The sequence below is a fragment of the Carcharodon carcharias genome, chromosome X, assembly GCF_017639515.1.
Source record: "Carcharodon carcharias isolate sCarCar2 chromosome X, sCarCar2.pri, whole genome shotgun sequence".
Lineage (NCBI taxonomy): Eukaryota > Metazoa > Chordata > Chondrichthyes > Lamniformes > Lamnidae > Carcharodon > Carcharodon carcharias.
In genome coordinates, this window is record NC_054507.1 from 23,941,270 (window position 1) to 23,962,785 (window position 21,516).

The 21,516-nt window shown below is 41.2% G+C and overlaps 1 protein-coding gene across 1 annotated transcript; it reads left to right on the forward strand.

The window, feature by feature from the left end:
- The first annotated feature begins 1,655 nt into the window (after positions 1-1,655).
- On the forward strand, positions 1,656-15,640 carry LOC121273249 (chymotrypsin-like elastase family member 1). The gene is made up of 8 exons (XM_041180279.1): positions 1,656-1,740; positions 4,695-4,762; positions 8,366-8,463; positions 9,214-9,339; positions 9,955-10,091; positions 12,086-12,231; positions 13,239-13,388; positions 15,593-15,640. The coding sequence occupies exons 1-8, from the start codon at positions 1,656-1,658 to the stop codon at positions 15,620-15,622; spliced, it is 840 nt and encodes a 279-aa protein (XP_041036213.1). The 3' UTR covers positions 15,623-15,640.
- The last annotated feature ends 5,876 nt before the right edge of the window (positions 15,641-21,516 follow it).

The window sequence follows — 21,516 nt, forward strand, 5'->3', positions numbered from 1 at the left end:
GAGGTGCTGTTCCTCCAGTTTGCGGTGAGCTTCACTGGAACATTGCAGCAGGCCAAGGACAGACATGTGGGCATGAGAGCAGGGTGGAGTGTTGAAATGGCAAGCGACGGGGAGGTCTGGGTCATGCTTGCGGACAGACCGAAGGTGTTCTGCAAAGCGGTCACCCAGTCTGCGTTTGGTCTCTCCAATGTAGAGGAAACCACATTGGGAGCAACGAATGCAGTAGACTAAACTGAGGGAAGTGCAAGTAAAATGCTGCTTCAGTTGAAAGGAGTGTTTGGGCCCTTGGACAGTGAGGAAAGGGGAAGTGAAGGGGCAGGTGTTGCACCTTCTGTGGTTGCATGGGAAGGTGCCGTAGGAGGGGGTTAATGTGTAGGGGGTGATGGAGGAGTGGACCAGGGTGTCCGGGAGGGAACGAACCCTGCGGAATGCGGTTCAAGAGATTGAGTCGTGACCAACTTTTCCCATCTCTAACCTGGAGAAATCTGAGCCACTTGTAGCCCCTCCCACCCCCTCTGTGTCATTCACTCCATGATAATGTGCTAACTGAGCTCCATTCCAGAAAAACCCCCTTTACTTTTTCTTGTGTATGATTATTTAAATGAACAGGACGCTTTAGTGAACAGTTGCAGTGAATACAATTTTGTGGTGAACTGCTTACTCAGCAATACCTGTATCAGAGGTGACAGGAGTGTTTATGCACAGCACAGCAGACCTGGAAGAAATTTGTTGGAACCCACAATTTTTTTTTTAATGTTTGCTCTCAAGATGTGGGGTTTGCTGGCAAGGCCACATTTATTGCACTCAGAAGGAGATGGTGGACCTTCTTGAAGCAATTGTCATATGACTGAGTGACTTCCTAGGCCATTTCAGAGTTAGCCACGTCATGTGGGACTGACATTGCATGTAGGCCAGACCAGGTGGGGACAGCAAGTTCCCTTCCCTTAAGGACATTAAGTTTCTAATGGCAATCTGGCAACTTTCATGGTCATTTCAGTTCTGACGACTGCCCACAAAATGACAAGAACTATTGAATTTAATTTCACAACTTATCACATGAGATTTAAATTCAAAACTGCCAATTTGCCAGTCCAAGATAAGAACCACTACATTATACCACATAACATTTCCACTCTTCACTATACTGTTATAGAGAAATGCCAGACAGAGTGAGACACCATCCCACAAGGCGGGGTGGGGGGGGGGGGGAGAGGAGAAGGAGGGAGAAGAGAAGAGAGAGAGAGAGAAAGATCAGCAGGGTACCCATCCTGCTCTGGTCTCACACACTTCCTACCGAAAGGTAAGCGAAAGGTAAGGGTAACATTGGCACAGAACAGGTCTACTTGGCCAGGAACGGCACATGGGGAGACCAAGAAATGAATTGAGGAGATAAACGATATCTACATTCTTAAAATGATGGAATGTTTTTAGTTTCCCTGGCCAAGGCATAATTACTCATTTATTGTTTGGAACGGAGACTGATGTCACCTGTAGATTCTCTCACATTATGAAATACTGTCAGTAACTATTCATGTCCAATGCTTGTTCAGTTGCTATTGATCAGCACATTTCAACATTAGTAACTTTATCGCAGTTACTAAATGAGCTGGGAGTTGATCCAGTTTGCATCAGGTGTTTGATATATCTGGCTATAAATGCCAGACAGCAGAGTCAAGAGTTCCTACAGCACAACTGCCATGATGTTGCAACTGGTGTTTTTAGTGAGCCTTGCCCTGCATGGTAAGTACAACTTCACATATTTGACCTGCCGTTATTGTTGCTCTTCCGCTCCATTTTTAGAGTCAGAAGCAGCTATAATTTTGATTGACTTGAAAGTTGGTGAATGTTAATATGTGTATAGTGCATAGATAGGTTGTGTTACAAGGTAATAACATATAAAAGGAATAAAAAGCAGAAAGTGCAGGAAAAACCTCAGCAGGTCTGGCAGAATCTGCGGAGAGAAGAACAGAGTTAACATTTTGAGTCCAATGTGACTCTTCTTCGGAATCACCTGATGCAACATCATCACTTTGTTTTTATTTCAGATTTCCAGCATCTGCAGTATTTTACTTTTATTTTAACATGTCAAAGGAGTCAGATGAAACAACAAATTGTATAAAGTGCTTATGAGGTTTACATTCAGTTTGTTTCAGATTGATATGAAATTAGTGACTAGAAAAATACCGTTGGGGGACTGGGTATTGCAGTGGTTATAACTCTGACTTTTCACCTCTGGGGTCTGGGGTTGTCTGGTCTTTCACCTCAGTTAGCGGATGCATGTTCCAGCACTGACACAGGTTGGATGTCTGCTAGGTGGGCTGAAGGGGTGAGGCAGGAAAAGGTGGCAATGGCCAGTCACTTAGAGTAAGGCTGGCTGAAAATTTTCAGTAAATAATACAAATTGTTCCAAACATACGAACATACAAACATAAGAATTAGGAGCAGGAGTAGGCCATTTACCCCTCCAGCCTGCTCCGCCATTCATCAAGATTATGACTGATCTGATTGTGGCCTCAACTCCACATTCCAACCTACTCTCCAATAACCTTTGACTCCCTTGTTATTCAAGAATCTATCTACCTCTGCCTTAAAAATATTCAATGACCCAGCCTCCACTGCTCTCTGGGGAAGAGAGTTCCAAAGACTAATGACCCACAGAGAAAAAAATTCTCCTCATCTCCATCCTAAATGGGAGACCCCTTATTTTTAAACTGTGTCCCCTAGTTCTAATCTCTCTCACAAAGGGATACATCCTTTCAGCATCCACCCTGTTAAGACCCCTCAGAATCTTATAAGTTTCAATAAGCTCAACTCTTCTTCCAATTCTTCTTCTTTCCTCATAAGATAACCCTCCCCAGCCCAGGTATCAGTCGAGTGAACCTTCTCTGAACTGCTTCAAACGTCAAACGCCTTTCTCCTTTCTTAAATAAGGAGACCAAAACTGTACACAGTACTCCAGATGTGGTCTCACAAAGCCCTGTACAGATGCAGTCAAACATCCCTACTTTTATATTCCATTCCCCTTGCAATAAACAACAACATTTCATTTGCCTTCCTTATCATTTGCTATTCTTGCATAACTTTTTGGAATTTTGGAAAATTAGAACCAATGCATCTACTATCTCAGCAGTGACTTCTTTTAAGACTCTAGGATGAAGTCCATCAGGTCCTGGAGACTTGTTAGACTTCAGGTCTAATAATTTTCTCAGTACCCTTTCCCTGGCGATTGTAATTGTTTTATGTCGTCCCTCCATTTCACCTCCCTTTGCAGCAAGGGTACTTACTCTTTGACGTAGACTCTTTCGACTGGCTGTTGAAACACTGCTGTAGGCTCCACTTCCACTGCTGTGAAGCATTGAATGCCTGTCTCATGCAGGAGTGGTTGAGGAAAACACCAAGATGTATTTAAGGAGAGCTAGATAAGCACATGAGTGAGAAAGGAATACAAGGATACATTAAATGGGTAGATGAGAGGTGTGGAGGGAGGCTCGTGTGAAGCACAAAAGTCAGCATTAACCAGTTGGGTCAAATGGCCTCTTTCTACGCTGTAGATTCAGTGTAATTCTATGTAATCAGTGGCACCAGATGTAGTGTTAACAGGAATTCCAGCTGGTCATGCTGCCAGTCCTGCGTCCACTTTCTGACAACAGGCTACAAAGGGGTGAACACAAGAACCTCTTGCTCCCATGCCAACAGGTAACTCCAATGCATCACTGACCAGGGTGGAGTCCAAGCATTAATGAGTCCTGCCCCAATTTCCACACCCATGGCTACCTGGCCACCCTGAATCTGCCATAAACATTGCAGATTTTCAGGGCCATGGATGGCAGTTTTTAGCCTCCAGCCAGTAACTGAAGCATAAGCGCACACCCTCTGCTGACTGCAAGGTTCTAATCTGTGTGGGGGCCGTTTCAACCCAGTTCCCAAATCCCAATTGACAATCTCAATTCAACATGCCACAAAGATGGGTAATGTCACATTAGGCTTTTCTGATGCTGAGGTAGAGTGCAGTCTGGGTGTTTAATCCACGATCTTAGGGCTTAGGGTCACATACAGCCCTTGAAGCCTGGCAAGCATGCCTCAAAGCCCAATAAATTCCATCCTATTTGTGTTTATTTTTGTTTGTCAGTTTGGTTAGGTTGAATTTCTTGGGACTAGAGGTATGAAAAGGGACTACATTTAGCATTACCTCAGGGTTGAAATTGAAGCAGGACTCATTAATGTTACCTCATTGCTGGATATTAAATTGCAGGAGTAGGCCAAGAAGACGCAGTTTCAAACAATAAAAGGCCAATTTAAGACCGATAACTTAGAAGCTCTTCTTCACAATACGTGATCAGTACATGGAATGGATTGCTGGAAAGAGTAGAGGAGAAAACAACCCTGGAATCATTTAAGAACAAATTAAGAGACTTTAGGGTCGTTTTTAATGGATAAAGTAAGGTGGGCCGAATCCTCATCCATAATTATTTAGTGATTTTGTGAACCACAAAGAAAAGAAGTTGGCCAACAACTTCTGCAGTACAGGGTTTTTACCATACCTGACCTGGTCTGAGAGTCCTTGAAGTTTGATTTGCCACATTGCGAGGGGATACAATGCTTTTTACAGACTTCCTGATTACTTAAGTTAAAGGTAGTAGATGTTGGTCAGTATAGATTGTAATGAAAACATTTCATCTCCTTAATATTTACAGGGCTCTGTTCTGGACAGGAACGTGTCATTGGAGGGACCGAGGCAAAACCCAACGCGTGGCCATGGCAGGTACTAAAGATCCAACCATTCCTATTCACCAACATGGATTACCATCAGCACTCTATAAACTCACTAGAATTTGAAGTAATGAGTCCCCTCACCAAATTTCAGTGCTCTTTCCTGAATCCCACAATAATGTTATGCTAAGGCCTTAGAAAGCAGTTGGAGCTTTGCAATTAATTTCAAACAAAAAATAATATTTGACCAAATTCTTTCCTACAATTTTCAGTGACCTCTCATCTCCGTCCACCTGAAGGCCATGAAAAGTAAATAGATATCAATGTTTTTATTAATTGTAAGCAATATTTAAACAAAAACATCCCTCACATCCTTTGAAAGCCAATGATCCCATACCCACATAAGTAAGCTATTGCCCATTACAGGACAGCAATCAGAAACCTTGGCTGGTTATCGCCTCCCTAACCCAGGGGCACTGGGGCAAATTGCAGCTCCCTCACCACTGTCTCATCAGAAAGCAGCTTACTTATCACAGGCCAGGACAAAACTGGAGCATACTTGATCTGCATGGCTCAGCATCTTTCTACAATCCTTTCTTTCCCTATATTCTCTTGGACAATATGACAGGATAGCTGAGTTTCTGGATATCTATCTACATCGACAGTGTCACGAGGCTATTCCCCTTTAATTTTGAAAATATGATTTTCAAACTTTCAACTGACTAGAAATTTTGCAATTTCATAGAATCAGAATTCTAAAGCCACGGAAGGAGGCCATTCGGCCCATCATGTCTGCACAGGCTCTCCAAATGAGCATTATGACCTAGTGCCATTGCCCTGCCTTTTCCCTCATACCCCTTCACATTGTCTCTATTCAAATAATGTCCTCTTGAATGCCTTAATTGAACCTGGCTCCATCACACTTCCAGGCAGTGCATTCCAGACCCAAACCACTCGCTGTGTGAAAAAGTTTTTTCTCCCGTCACATTTGCTTCTTTTTCAAATCACTTTAAATCTGTGCCTTCTCGTTCTTGATCCTTTTACAAATGGGAACAGCTTCTCCCCATCTACTCTGTCCAGTCCCTTCATGGTTTTGAACATCTATCAAATCTGCTCAGCCTTCTTCTCTCCAAGGAGAACAGTCCCAACCTCTCCAATCTATCCTCAAAGCTGAAGTTTCTCATCCCTGGAACCATTCTTGTAAACCTCTTCTGCACTCTCTCCAATGTATTCATATCCTTCCCATCATGTGGAGCCCAGAACTGTACACAATATTCCAGCTGAGGTCTAACGACTGTCTTATATAAATTCAGCATAACCTCCCTGCTCTTGTAGTCTATGCCCCTACTAATAAAGCCCAGGCTATTATATGCTTTATTAACTGCCCTCTCCACCTGTCCTGCCACCTTCAATGATATACACCCAGGTCTTTCTGCTCCTGCATCCCCTTCAAAATTTCACCCCTTATTTTATATTGTCTGTCCATGTTCTTCCTACCAAAATGCATCACCTCACACTCCTCCACATTGAACTTCATCTGCCACCTATCTGCCCACTCTAACGTGTCTATGTCCTTCTGAAGTTCTACACTGTCCTCCTCACAGTTTACAACACTCCCAAGTTTCTTGTCATCTGCAAACTTTGAAATTGTCCCCTGCGCACCAAGATCTAGATCATTAATATATATCAGGAAAAGCAAGGGTCCCGATACCGACCCCTGGGGAACTCCACTACAAACCTTCCTCCAGCCTGAAAAATATCCATTAACCATTACTCTCTGCTTCCTATATTTCAGCCAATTTTATATCCACATTACTACTGTCCCTTTTATTCCATGAGCAATAGCTTTTCTCACAAATATGTTGTGTGGCACTGTATCAAATGCCTTTCGAAAGTCCATGTACACCACATCAACAGCATTCCCTCATCGAACTTTTCTGTTACCTCTTCAAAGAACTCCAAGTCAGTTAAACACGAATTCCCCTATAGAAATCCATGCTGGCTCTTCCTTATCAACCCATATTTTTCCATGTGACTACTAATTCTATCCCAAATAATTGTTTCTAGAATCTTGCCCACCACTGAAGTTAAACTGACTGGTCTGTAATTGCTGGGCTTATCCTTACAACCTTTTTTGAACAAGCGCATAACGTTTGCAATTCTCCATTCCATAGGCACCTCCCCTGAGTCTAGGGAAGACTGAAAAATTATGGCCAGTGCCCCTGCAATTTCTACTCTCACTTCCTTCAATATCCTTGGATGCATCTCGTCCAGTCCCAGTGCCTTGTCAGCTTTGAGTACCGACAGTCTATTCAACATTTCCTCCTTATCAATTTTGAACCCTTCAAGTGACAGAGTTTCCTCGTCTGTCACCATGGCCTGGGTAGCATCTACCTCCTTGGTAAACACAGATGCAGAGTATTCATTTAGTACCTCAGCCATGGCTCCTTTGTCCATGTGTAAATTCCCTTTTAGGCCCATAATCAGCCCTACTCTTCCTTTTACTACCCTTTTATTAATTATATGCCTATAGAAGACTTTGGGATTCCCCTTTATGTTGACTGCCAGTCTTTTCTCATAATCCCTCTTCACTTCTTTAATATGCTTTTTCACCTCCCCTCTGAACCTTCTGTATTCCTCTTGGTTCTCAATTGTATTTTCTACCTGACACCTGTCATAAGCACACTTTTTCTTCTTTATCTTAATTTCTATCTCCTTTTTCAACCAGGGAGCTCTGGATTTGTTTGCCCCATCTTTCCCTTTTGATGGAATATACCTTTACTGTGCCCGAACCAATTCTTTTTTGAAGGTAGCCCATTGTTCAGCTACAGTTTTTCCTGCCAATCTTTCACTCCAGTCTATCTAGCCCTGCTCCGTTCTTGCCCCATCGAAGTTGGCTCTCATCCAGTTAATTATTCTTACTCTGGATTGCCTATCGTCCTTTTCTATCATCATCCTAAAACGTACAAAACAATGATCACTGTCTCCTAAATGTTCCCTCATTGACACTTGATCTACTTGGCTCACCTCATTTCCAAGAACCAGATTTCTTGTTGGATTGGACACATACTGCTCTCGAAAATTTTCCTGAACACAATCTAGGAACTTTTCCCCCCCTCCAACCTTTATACTACCATTGTCCCAGTCTACGTTTGGGTAATTAAAGTCCCCCATTATAACTACTCTATAAGGCTTGCATCTCTTTGTAATTTCCCTGCAAGTTTGTTCTTCTACGTCCTTCTCACTAGTTGGTGGTCTATAGACTACACCAAGCAATATAATTGCCCACTTTTTGTTCCTTAGCTCTGGTCAAATTGATCCTGTCCTTGAACCCTCTAGGACATCCTCTTTCTCCAGCACTGCAATGCTCTCCTTAACTAATACCGCCACCTGTCCCCCTTTCCTATCTTTTCTGAACACCTTGTACCTTGGAATATTTACCACCCAGTTCTGCCCTTCCTTGAGCCAGGTCTCTGTTATCGCCACAACATCATATTTCCACATGACAATCTGCGCCTGTAGCTCCCCAATCTTATTTACTATACTCTGTGCATTTCATACAGCTTGGTTAGAAATATATTCTGTATAAATGTGAAGTCTCGTGTGTTTTGAAAACAGGATTTTAGTGTATGACCGATTGAATTATTTTTTACAGGTCTCCCTTCAAGGTTACGCTAGTTACTGGTACCACACCTGTGGTGGCACCCTGATCCTCAAGAGATGGGTGTTGACTGCTGCTCACTGTGTCGATAGGTGAATGATTTTGATTGAGACTCTTTGATAGATTAACAGCAGGATTACTATGAATGTTCAATCTGTTCCAAGATTGTGCCAGTCTCACTGTATTGTGTGAAACAGAAGCATTCTCATTCTTTTCTACCTTTGTGGTTTCGAAATCTGTGTTCTTTCTTTCGTTGTTTCTTTTTGCATCTTTCTCTTACTTCTTCCCTCCCTCTCTCCAGTTCACTTTCTTTCCAATCTGTTTATATTGTGTACATTTGTAAGGAAGTCGAACACTAGAAAAGGCCATTAGGCCCATCAAGTCCATTCCTTCCAAAGACATTTACACCTCATCAAAAGACTCAAGAGATTCTCAAAAAATTCATAAAGGATTTCTAGCAGATCCTTAGAGAACGGTGCATGGTTTACAGTTCTCCATCTTAATAAATAACTAGCCTAACAAAGTAGTTAGCAACAGTTTCTTCAACTTGCAAATAAAAGTTATGAAAAAGCTTTGTAATTGGGAATGGATAAAATTAGTTACAAGATACCAAAGAAAACTGAAAATGAGCACAGCTCACCATTACAAATGAGTAACTATGTACCAGCAGAGTAATAAAAGTAGCAGTATCACCCCTGCTACTTTATCAGACAACAGTGCTCCTTTAATGATCTTATTCCTCTTTGTAGCCAACAAGAAAGGTCTGATTATGAGATTTTGTCATTTGAAGCCTTCTCCAACACTTTAGTTTGGAGTGACTTATCAATTCCTTTAATCAACAGCGTAAATCTGTCATACCGTGTAGTCTTGGGCGATCACAACATTTATGAGGATGATAGAACCGAACAGTACATTTATGTTGAAAATATCATTCGCCACGAAGGTTGGACTGGCGACCTTGCAATTGGGTACGTAGTTATATTACTATTTTGGATAAATGAGAAATGTGTTGACACCATAGTAATTTTAAAATCCAGTTCATCATGGCTGCTCTCTTGCTGCATGCTCTAGTCCTTAAAAACGTTACAACCTCATAAGAGTTGTAACTCGTTAGTGCAGTTTTGTTTGGGCTAAAGAAAAATACATGTGCCCCTGCATTGATTATATAATATTCATTAACTGCACTAGCACTATAATTTGCCTCAGTGTTGTTAGTGACACCGAGAAAAACGTGTGTCTGTGTGTGTTGAGGAAGGAAGACCTCAGGTTCAGCCCCACAACATACCGTTGAAAAGCCTGCTGAAGCTCATCATCTAAGCAGGCACATAGCCACTTGGATGAGGCAGCAGAGGGTGAGTGCTGCATGTGGAATAGTACCCCAGCAGAACTGAGGCCTTCAAGACTGAAGGGGAGGAAAATGAGAATAAAATATAAATATAAAACTGTATATAATCAATAGCTCAGCTGAACTGTAGGTTCTCGCAAACCACTGTATGGATAGGTCTTAAGTTTTAAGGTGCACCTGCAGCATACTGATAAAAAAAACACCAAGATTTATGCCAGAAAAACAATTTATTTTAAAGGAACGACATTGCTTTGCTTTACCTGGCGAAAGATGCTGTCCTGAACCAGTATGTCCAGTTTGGAGTATTGCCCAAGGCAGGTTCTACGTTACCAAATAACTACCTGTGTTACGTCACTGGCTGGGGCTACACTCGAAGTAGGTAACTAGGAATTCATGCGCAGCATTTTCCTACTAAGCATCTTAAAGCTTTATCAGAAAGCAAATCAGCCCTTCACATGCAAGTCACATCAGGATTTTCCACCTGCTGCTTCTTCAACACGACAGCAATTCCACTTGCTTCAAGAAGTTCTAGTCTCAGAGTCTTTTGCATTCTTCAATTAGATTGCCTAGTCTCCACCAGGGAGTCAGTCTGGACTGATCATGAAGGTTGGCCATGACACGGGCTTTTCGCAGCCTAGAGTGGTCTGCAGCTTCCATACTTATATCTGTGCAATTGATTGTTGTCATGTGGACTTTGTGGTCAGTTAAATTGTAACGGGCCCTTCCTGTTCCCATAGAGAAATAAGGAGGAATCTTCTGCTCTTGCTTGTGGCAAGCTCGGAGGTGGGAAGGTAGCGTACCAGAACCCCAACGCCTTCCCACCTCCACCACCTATTGAGGCCTTTAAGGGGCCAATTAATAACCACTTAAGGGCCTCATCTCAGCGCTGCTGGTATTGCCATGTGGCGTGAATGGCAGCTAAAACCATGCAGCCAGCTTGTCACCTCCAGTTGAGGGACTGGACATCAGGAAAGGAAAAAAGGGTGAAGCCACCCCCCCAACCACGAACATTACTTACCTGTGGCCTGGGTCACTCTGCGATCTTTATAAATATAAGTTGTTGTTGATGTATTTCCATCATTTGCAAATCATTACCCACTAATGTATTTTATGTTGCCCATAACTTCTGGCATGGAAATCCTAGAAGCGGTAGGGATAAGAAGGGAGTAACCTTCGGCTGTCCAAGTTAAGCTAAGGGATCTGTGTAACTTAAGCAGAAAATCTAGACCTTTCAGTCTATCTATGTGCTGTTCGGCCACTATATTCCTCAGTAGCCCTTGTCTTTATTTTTACTGTTTTTAACCTTGTAAGCCTCCTGTTCTGTGGACCTTGGTACTTCATTGTAGTTTCTCAATTTTAAAAAAAAGTATTGCTCATTTTCACATGAACCAAAAACAAACTAAATGGTTCAGCCCAGGGAGGCTGGAGTTTCCTTGAAGCTGCTGGCACTTTAAGGATTAAGAAGCTAGCTAACTTTGATTGAAATAATATTGATATCATCCAGTGGCATAAGATAGATAAGATTCCCAGTGATATCACTCATCTCTCCCAGCTTGAACCACAACCTCTATCATTTGAGTAATATTGGCACTGCCAGTTAGGGATGAGTTGGCAATCTGCCCACTTGCCATGCTGGCCAGAGGAGGAGGCACAAGGGAAAAAGATGCCACAAAGCACCTTCAGCTGTTTCCTGGACTGCTAAAACTACAGAAATGTTAATTAAAAATCTCATCTTTTTAGTTCTAACCATCCTACAGGTATTATAAATAGAAACCAAAACCCACAAACACTCAGTCATGAGTAATTGCTCACCACACGTATTTATCCTGTTATACAATGGGTATTAACACATTAACGCAATAGGCAGAAAGCAATATTGCCTTTTGTCCTGAGTGCACAATTTTTCTCAGGTTCCTTTGTTTTATTTCGATGTTTTTTTCTTCATTCCTTTCCTTTTGTGCTCCTTCCTCCTCCTTCATTGTTTGCTTCTTCAAATCCTCACAGCTTTGAAATGTTTGAGGTAAATGCATATAAGGCATACATTGAGATATAGAGTTTTTCTGCAAGCAGCTGAATGTTATTTTTCGATAAGTCTGCATTATGAAATCTCAGACCCCATTACGGATCTTCCATGAGTGTACACTATATTAATCCAGGAAAATGTTGGCTTCAACTGTCATAAATACTTAAACTAGAATGTACACATGGAAGGCAAATGGTTAGAAGCTATTAAATGGTCTTCAACCTGTTTGTTGTTTCCATAGTCAAGCAGATAATATGGCGTTAGATTATCTAGGATAAAATGTGAACTATAAAAAAAGTGATTGTCAAAAATACAACAGTAACAGTGGATCTTTTTCTTGATGCAGATGGTGGGACAGTTAATCCTACTCTTCAGCAGGCTCCCATTAGGGTTGTTGCCTATGAAATATGTTCTGAGCCTGCATGGTGGGGTGATTATGTTACACCAAACATGGTGTGTGCTGGAGGTGATGGTATTGTTGCTGGTTGTCAGGTAATAATCTTGGATACTCAGCACTGAGGCTGCATTTACCCTTTTTTCCAATTTCCTTTCTCTTCATCTCTCAGCACTGGAACAGATGTACAAAACTGGAAAAGACCATTATGTTCCAGCCAGCAAGTCCCAAAGTCTGGAAAATATCATGCACCACCCTACCTCTCATTACCCTCAATCACTTCCCTCATCAAACATTTATCCAGCTACATCTTTTTAACTAACACTAGCTGCCTCATTGTCTCTTCATAGCACTGGCCATGGCTCAGTAATAGCAATCTCACCTCAGAAGATTGAGGATTCAAGTCCCACTCCAGAGACCTGAGCACATAATCAAGGCTGACACTCCAGGGCAGTACTGAAGAAACGTTCACTACTGTCAGTGCTGTCTTTCAGAAGAGACATTGAAATGAGGTACTGTCTGCCCTCTCAGTAAACATAAAAGATCCTATGGCACTATTTCAAGGAAGGGCAGGGGAGTTATCCCTGATGACTCGGCCAATTTTTATCATTCAGTCAACACCAGAAAAACAGATTATCTGGTCATTTTCATTTTTGTGTTTGCTGTATGCAAATTAGATGCTGTGTTTCTCTACATTCCAACAGTGACTACACTTCAAAAGTACTTCATTGGCTGTAAAGTGCTTTGCGATGCCCAGTACTCTTGAAAGGTGCTATGTAAATGCAAGTCTTTCTTTCTTGTGGGACACCTTGAGGTTGTGAAGGCTTTTTTTCCTGTTCTTTTCTTCTCATCAGCCTCTTTCTCAATCTCTTGCTCACTTATCATTCCTCTTCCTTCTTTCATTCCTATTTTCTTTTCAATATTTCCCTTCACATTTTTTTCTCCTTATCCGTTTCTCTACCTTCCTGTTTCTCTTTCATTTTATTTCTCTTTGATTTTTGTTCCCCATTTTGATTGACAGGTGGATTTTTAAAAATCAAATAAATCTTACATACTCCAGTTTGAAGAACCAAATATAACAGGATTTTGATGGTTTTCCTCACAGGGAGATTCTGGTGGGCCTCTAAATTGTCAGCATGATGGGGTATTCGAGGTTCATGGAGCCACCAGCTTCGTCGCTGCAGCAGGATGTGACACCTACATGAAACCAACAGTTTGGACCCGTGTTTCAGCTTACATCGGCTGGATCAATGATGTACGTTAGCATTTGATTTTTGATATAACTTTATATACTATATAAGATGCTAAGGGATAAATGTTCTGACTGAACACTCCCTGCACAGAGCTTTATGGATGGGGCGCATATTAGTAATGGTGCCCTGCATGATTATCCATCTAGTGAAATGTGGAGCCACCAGGCTCATGAAGCCAGAGATGTATGGGGGTGTGTGTGGGGGGGTGGGGGGCAGTGCAGCTGCAGAGTGAGGTTGCTAACAGATATGATGTACAGGTGGATCTCGAAATAAGATACAATAAGTCTTTTGACATATTTCTCACAATTCACAACACTGGGTTCCAGAAGTTTTGCCATGGTGATGAGGGAGGTGTCTCCTTATTTTGCCTTGCTGCTGAGAACATAGCCAATCACTCACAGAGCAATGCAGTGCAAAGGTGAAAGAGGGACGGAGAATAATTTGCAAAGAATTTCACTTTTTAATGGCATTTGCCTTTAGTTGCAGGTCTTTTAAAATATGAAAGCACCTTAAAGCCGTGTGGCCAATAGACTTCATTTCCACCATCAGCCCCATGTCACTCTGCCTCAGAAATTCTGAATACATACACAGGACAGCGTGCCACCTATTAATATGTACAAAATTAAAAAGAAAATTCAAAACACTGGCTTTGCATTTGTTGTAGCTGCAATGAAACAACCTCCTACTAGAAAAATAGCTCCCTGAAGTGATGTCACTGCGCATTTGTACTGTGCTAATGTCAGAGAGTCTCGAGCCGTGGGTCTTACACAGCCAGCAGTACCATTACAACTCAACATGCCAGATTCCCTGACTGACACTTAGGAACATAAGAACATAAGAAATAGGAACAGGACTAGACCATTCGGCCCCTTGAGCCTGTTCCGCCATTCAATAAGATCATGGCTGATCTTTTTCTGTTTTGATTTCCACATTCCCATCTAACCCTGATAACCTTTGATTCCCTTGCCTAACAAGAATCTATCCTTAATCTGCCTTCAAAACATTCAATGACCCCGCCTCCACCACCTTCTGAGGCAGAGAATTCCAAAGTCGCACAACACCCAGAAAAATTTCTCCTCATCTCTGTCCTAAAAGAGCAACCCTTAATTTTAAAACAGTGCCCCCTAGTTCTGGACTCACCCACAAGAGGAAATATCCTTTCAATGTCCACCTTGTCAAGGCCATTCAGGATCTTGTATACTTCAATCAAATCACTCCTCACTCTTCTAAACTCCAGTGAAAACAAGCCCAGTCTGTCCAACCTTTCCTCATAAGACAACCCACTTATTTCAGGTACCAATCTAGTAAACCTCTTTTGAACAACCTCCAATGTATTTACATCCTTCCTTAAATAAGGAGATCAAAATTGCACACAGTATTCGAGGTGTGGTTTCACCAATGCTCTGTATAACTGAAGCATTCCATCCTTACTTTTATGTTCAACCCATCTCATAATAAAGGATAGCATTCCATTAGCCTTCTTAATCACTTGCTGTACTTGCTGGGATTTTCCTGGCTACTGCCCTTATCAAATCTGCCATTACTATTGGCTACATGAGACCCACAATTAAAGATATGGTTGTACAGGCACAGTTTAAACATAGCTTCAAACCATTTGCTTGAATTCAATTCAGGTAACTGTACACCCAGCTTACGTTACACAGCTTGTGATGACATGAAAATAGTATAATTGGCATATCTGATAGATCATACACATTGTTCATGGTACCCTCTCTAATAAAGAAAGGATTGAGGTAGAAATGTCACCAAAGATGGGAGACATCATATTATTTGCCTGTTATATAACCACTCCTGATATTCAGTTTTATTGAGTTCAATGACAGGCAGGGCATATAAAAGGCAGTAGATGCAAAATTCCTTGCTTTGCAATGTCGCCCATGATGAATTTCTACCCCTAGATAAATACCCTGAGGTAGAATTTCTGCAGTGGTTTTCCCAGTCTATCGAAACCTCCAGGGAAACTCCAGAGACACATTGTAAACATGGTTTCTACCATCTCTCCACCAATCATCCACTGAATTTTTCGCAGGAGATTGGAAGAACCCCCACGGAGGTTCTGCCCTCTCCCACATTCACCCCCCTCCCACACACATCTGTAATTAGAGTAATATTCCAGTCAAATATCTGCTCATAACACAGGCTAACCAGTTTCTGAAAAAAATAACAATCATATTTGATTTTTCAGAAAATCGCTTTTCATCAATCTGGATTGTGATGGACAAAGTGCAGCTCACAACAGAAAAGTGTGACTTTGTTAACTGTTAAAATACAGCAATAAAGCAAAGTGAAATCCATAATTTTTCCTCCTCATTGTCTCTTGATATTAAGACATCTTTTGTAAAAAGAAAAGAGCCGAAGGTTTGGTTTTCAATGTTTACATCACGTTATGACATACTGCTTATTAATTATTTGTTGAGGGATATTGATATCATTATTAATAATCCTGCTGCTTTTGTTTGACTCAGTGACCAACTGAAATTCTGTATGTGTCTGGGGTGCAGCTTCAAAAACCAGTCATGGAGAATGGGAGAGTTATTGGTCTCTCCTGTAGTTGTTTTTTGATCCTGTGTGCTCAATCCACTTTAATTCAATCTAATGAATGTCCTGGCCCAAGGGATTTATTATGTTTCAGCTCCCTCATAGAGTGAGTTTGATCTTACTGGAAGTTGACAATGTCACATTCCTTCTATTGAGTCTCATTGACAAAATTAGAAAATTATTCCATCGCATTTACTTGCGATAAAAGGATATGTGAACAGACCTCATACCTTCACAAGGTCAGATTTTACAGCTTGTCTCACAGTTGTTTTCTTTTAAGAAACATTTTCCCCTCCAATTTCCCCCCCGCCCCCCCCCCCACACACACAGCTGATGCACAGACTGATGTGGAATGCAGTATCACACTGCTTTCTTGGCCAGATAGTGAGAGTCAATAGTTTTTTCAACTATGGAGGGCATCACAGCCAAGCCCAATCCTCTCCTCACTGGAGGCTGATGTGTGCACTTTCTGGCTGGAGTCACTAGATAGCAATCAGGGTTAGGAACTCTTGCTGAATTTATATTCCCTGCCTCAGTCAGGGATGCTGAGGCCCACTGTATCATTCCCACTATCACTTTGGTTGAGATTGGCTAACAACTCAAAGTGAACCTGATTTGTATGGCCGTTTCACAATGGGCAATGCACCTAGTAGCTGAGCCATCGGGAGAGTTCATCTGCACATTGCAAACAAAAGCAGCCGCTTTCTGCCAATGATTTCTGAAGATGATTTCTGGTTTTCAGAATTTGTCAACAAATTCCCTGATCTCGACTAAACCGTGAAAAAGCCATCATCTGCCAACGCATCACTGAATCGGTTGAAGTTGTTCTTAAAGTAACAAAAGCAGTCGACAAACTAGGCAACAGCAAGATTTATGTCAAGTAAATAGGGGCCTTCAGTGTCAGTCAACCAAAGTACTTAAGCTTCTAGCTTTCCTATTGGGAATCATTGAACCATTTGAGTTGTCAGCTGACTACGGAAAAGAAAATACAAAAAGAAAGAAATTTAATTCTAGTAGTTAACAACGTAAAGAAATCATTTGGCACTGTGATTAATCAACCTTTAATTATGCTGCACTCTTTAAATCATCCAAGGTCAATTTGTTAGCAGGTTAGTTGTTAATACAATGACTAAAATACCTGATATATATGTGCTGTGTCCATTTAACTCATTCACTAGCTGAGGCACTTTTATTGTTTTCCACTACTGATCACTAAACACAACTGCTGCAATATGGTTATGGAAGTAATGACAAGATGGGCTTAGCTGTGTTTCTCCTGCCTTCACTATTGAATGTTTATTGTCTAAATTTAAACACGGAGAACAGTCATTGGGGTTTCCAGTCCTAGTGGGGATTCATCCCAGATGTTAGTTCATTCCTTCCCTATTAATGAAATCTGTTTTGTTGGCCCTGTGGGGCAACCTTACAACTGATGATTTCTTGGCAAAGAAAGGAGTCTGTTACAAAATTATTTGGGACCCACAAAAGGGTGAAATATTTTAAAGGCAATCCTCCACAGGTGAACTGGACAGTATAATGGATTAACATGGGCTTTTCACTGCAAGAGCTTGGTTTGAATCCAGACCTCTATCTTTGGCTGTAAAGGTCATATTTGAAGTGAGTTGGGCAGTCTCAGTCCAGTTTGTTGTGGTTTTAGGACCTGCGGATCTCATTTGGAGAGGTCACAGGATGATGGTGTTGAATTTGGGGGAAAAAATGCCCTGCTGATTTGGAAGAAGTGCAGGGGAGTTCTGTCCAGCTACCTGGCCAATGCTTATGCCCCAATCAACATCTAAAACAGATTATCACATTGCTGTTTGTGGGAGCTTGCTGTGTGCAAATTGGTTGCTGCTTTTTCCACATCACAACTGTGATTATACTTAGAACGTGTTTCATTAACTGTAAAGTGCTTTGAGATGTTCTGAGGTAGTGAAATCTCTTCTTTGGCAGCCTTCCGTCTAATGAAATGATGGTTTGCACCTTGGTGGTCAGGTCTGCTAAGCATTACCTGGTGTGGTTGTGAAAAGTATTATAGAGATGCACATTTGTTCTTTCTTTACTGTTAGTAAAAAAAGAATGGAAGAAAGCATGGAACGTATTTTTTTTTAAATTTGTTGTTTGAAGCAGCCGAAGTTGCTTCCAAACTGAGGGTAAAACTCCAGCAATTAACATGGGGATATCTATCTATATTATTGAAAGCGGTGTGTATGTCTGAATGTAATACTGTACTCTCTTCAGTCAATCAGAATGCAGAACTTCAACCAATCATATCACAGAGACCACAATCCCTTCAACTTGTCACTTCAACCAATCAGTTTCCAGAACCAGGAATCATTCAGATCACAGAACAATTTCTCTCATGTTATTTCTGATTGGTTGTTCTGTGTGACTAAATTAATCACATTCTACCCAAAGAAAATTCTATGGAATATAGCTACCATAACTGTTGCTCATCCTTCCCACTATATAAAAATTACAAACACACTAAGGAATTTAGCTATCCCATCTTCCAATTGCTCCAGCACCTTACCCCTACAGGCCTCATGCAAATGCTTGATCTCAAATGCACCCTTAACCTAGTGTCTTGTCACTTCCCACCCATTCAGGAGATCCTCAGCCTTCCATTTCTCTCCTTGACCCAATATGTTTGCTTTCCTTACCTCTTAGCAGGTGGACACTGTTAGGCTGGTGGTCTAATTCTGCTAAATGGTTCCAGTAGATTTTTTGGAGGATCCTGATTTCACACCATCCATGTGATTTAGTAAATCTGTTTCCATGTGGTATCTGGAAGGCGTAGAGCAAATATTGAACAATGAACAAAGTTATTAGGTGAATGGCAAACATTAATTAAGGCTGACTTATAATAAACGGTGTATAAAAAAAGCCTCACACAATCAGAGCGTAGCACATCTTTCATAATTATGAAGTTCATTATCCTGGTGATCTTGTCCTCCTGGATAAGTACAATAAATACTCATCACCAGGGATCAGAGCATAAATATGTGCAGTCAGAGGGGTAGCTTTAGCATTAACCTCACATCCCCACTGACACATTCAATGCAAACAGCACTTTTCTACTCTGCTCAGAGTGAATTGAACATCAGGTGGCTCAGTTATGCACCATCTGATGTGGTACTCAGTCATACAGGCCTAGGAAGATACTATTTTTGAGTGCCATACCCCCGCTCCAGAAAATTGAATTAACTGATCTGAACGAGATAGTTGCAGCAGTGGAAGTTCTGCAGCCCATATTCAATGTAATCAATTCAAAATGCCATTGGCTTGAAAGTGGAAACAAACAAGTTTGCCCCCCCCGCCCCTCCCCCTCCCCCTCCCCCTCCCCCAATGGTATATGCTAGAGAACAGCTGGGACAAAGGTAGGCACCCATTCTATTTATCAATGCTTTCACGGAAAAGTAGGTAGTTGTCCCTCTGGGAGGTTGTCTGATAGCATACTTCCTAATTAATATTTTGATACCTATACTTTTTTTAAATTAGTAACGCTAATGGTGATTGTTATTTCAATTTTCCGTTTAATTTTCCCTGAAGATCCAATTCCATGGGATTAGTAGCCCTACAGTGCTTCACCCAAGTGACAATTCTTATTGTATCAGCCAAGGCAGCAAGTGTCATTAAGTTTGATGAGCTTCACAACACACACACACACAGTTGTAAACTCATTGAGTACAGGCAATTGTACTATGCATCTGATCTATGTTATATGTGGCCTGGGAGTCCTGCATTATCACTGAGCAGCCCATCACTTACCATTGGCTTTACTCAGCTTGATGAATTTTAAAAAAGCATTGATAACAAAACATGAGAAAATAATTCAACCATGCAGATATCTATATAACCTTGGGTTGCCTCATGTTTTAATGATGGATACTGCTTTGAAGAAGCCATGTGACTAATTAGTGGTACATAATGAACCCCAATTCATGATCACAACCAATAAACAGCAGTTAGTTTGTTTTATTTCTGCAATAACTGGCAGTCAGTGCAAATAAACAGAGCCTTGGTCCTTGCAGCTATATCAAAATGGTGCACCTTGACTGCAACTTTAGAATGTGTCACGTCAATGCTCAAGTTACAGTATCACCCCTGACGTGACTGGGGAGGGGGGGCCATATGAGATCCTCCAGCCTGGAGTCAAATCAGGTTAAATCACTTAAAGACTGCCTTATACTGGGCTAATTTAAATGTACTAAGATTGTGGACGCTCCGTCCTACCCTTTTAATACATTTGACATAAAACTACCTGGAGTGAAACATAGGTAAAGCTCACAGTTGAATCTGACAATATTATTCACAGCCAAAGGTACTGCCAGTTTCAAAAGGACACTGCAGAACCAATCTGAGATCAACTGCACCCAAAAGAATCAAATGAAAAATCAATTTGACGGGAGAGGGAATAAGGAAATCAATCAAGACTGTCATATTTTTTGATTCCACCAATGTGGTAATGTTTTAAAAATTGATCATCTTTATTGTGTAACATAAATTACATTAAAAATATAGAACATCTAAAATTTTAAGAATGGTAAATACATTCCAGTATGTCCAGGTGATGGTGTTGGTATTGGCACTAGACAAGTAATCCAGAAACCCAGAGTAATGATCTGGGAACCTAGGTTCAAACTCTGCCATAACAGATGGTGGAATTTGAATTCAATTTTTTAAAAAATTGGAATCAAAAATCACAATGACCATGAAACCATTGTTGTAAAAACATGCCTGGTTCACAAATGCCCTTTAGGAAAGGAAACATGCTGTCCTTACCTGGTCTAGCCTACATGTGACTCTAGACCCACAGCAATGTGGTTGACTCTTAAATGCCCTCTAAACAAGGTCAATTAGAGATGGCTAATCAATGCTGGAGTAGCCAGTGATGCCTAAATCCCAGAAATGAATTTTTAAAAATTCAGTATAATTAGTTTCCTTCCACATACAAAGGAACATTTGAAGCTCATATATTAAATTTCTATACAAGTATATTTTTATGATATTCCATGGCACATTAATTCTTTGTTGTTGTTTTGATCATTTGAATTATCAACCTTGCTTTTAAGACAATCCTTAAAACCTACCACTTAGACTATGCTTTTGGTCATCTGACATCTCCTTATGTGGCTTAGTGTCAAATTTTGTTTGGCAAAGCTCTTGTCGAGTGCTTGGGATGTTTTACTATATTAAAGGCACTATATAGATGCAGGCTGCTGATGTTGTTTGTTTTTCCAGTCTCCTTCAGTTCTGATTCTTGTTATGGAGCAGTTCGACAAGCACCAAGAGGTCAGGATCTCGCCCAAATGGTCATGCTTTGTGTGAGTGGCAACAGGCAGTGGCTGCATAGCAGCTGAGCCTCGTTGACATTTCCACAATGGGGTCACTAAATTGGTTTTGCTTCATCGAAACCTCTCAGAATTTTGATCGCCTCTTAATCATGGTTCTTCTAATGAAATGAGTCCCAGTTTTCCTGATCATTCATAGCCTCTCCATCTCTGCCATTGTCCATTGTCTCTAAATCTGTCCTGTCTCCTTGACATCCTCCCTGAAGTAAGCCCATCAAGC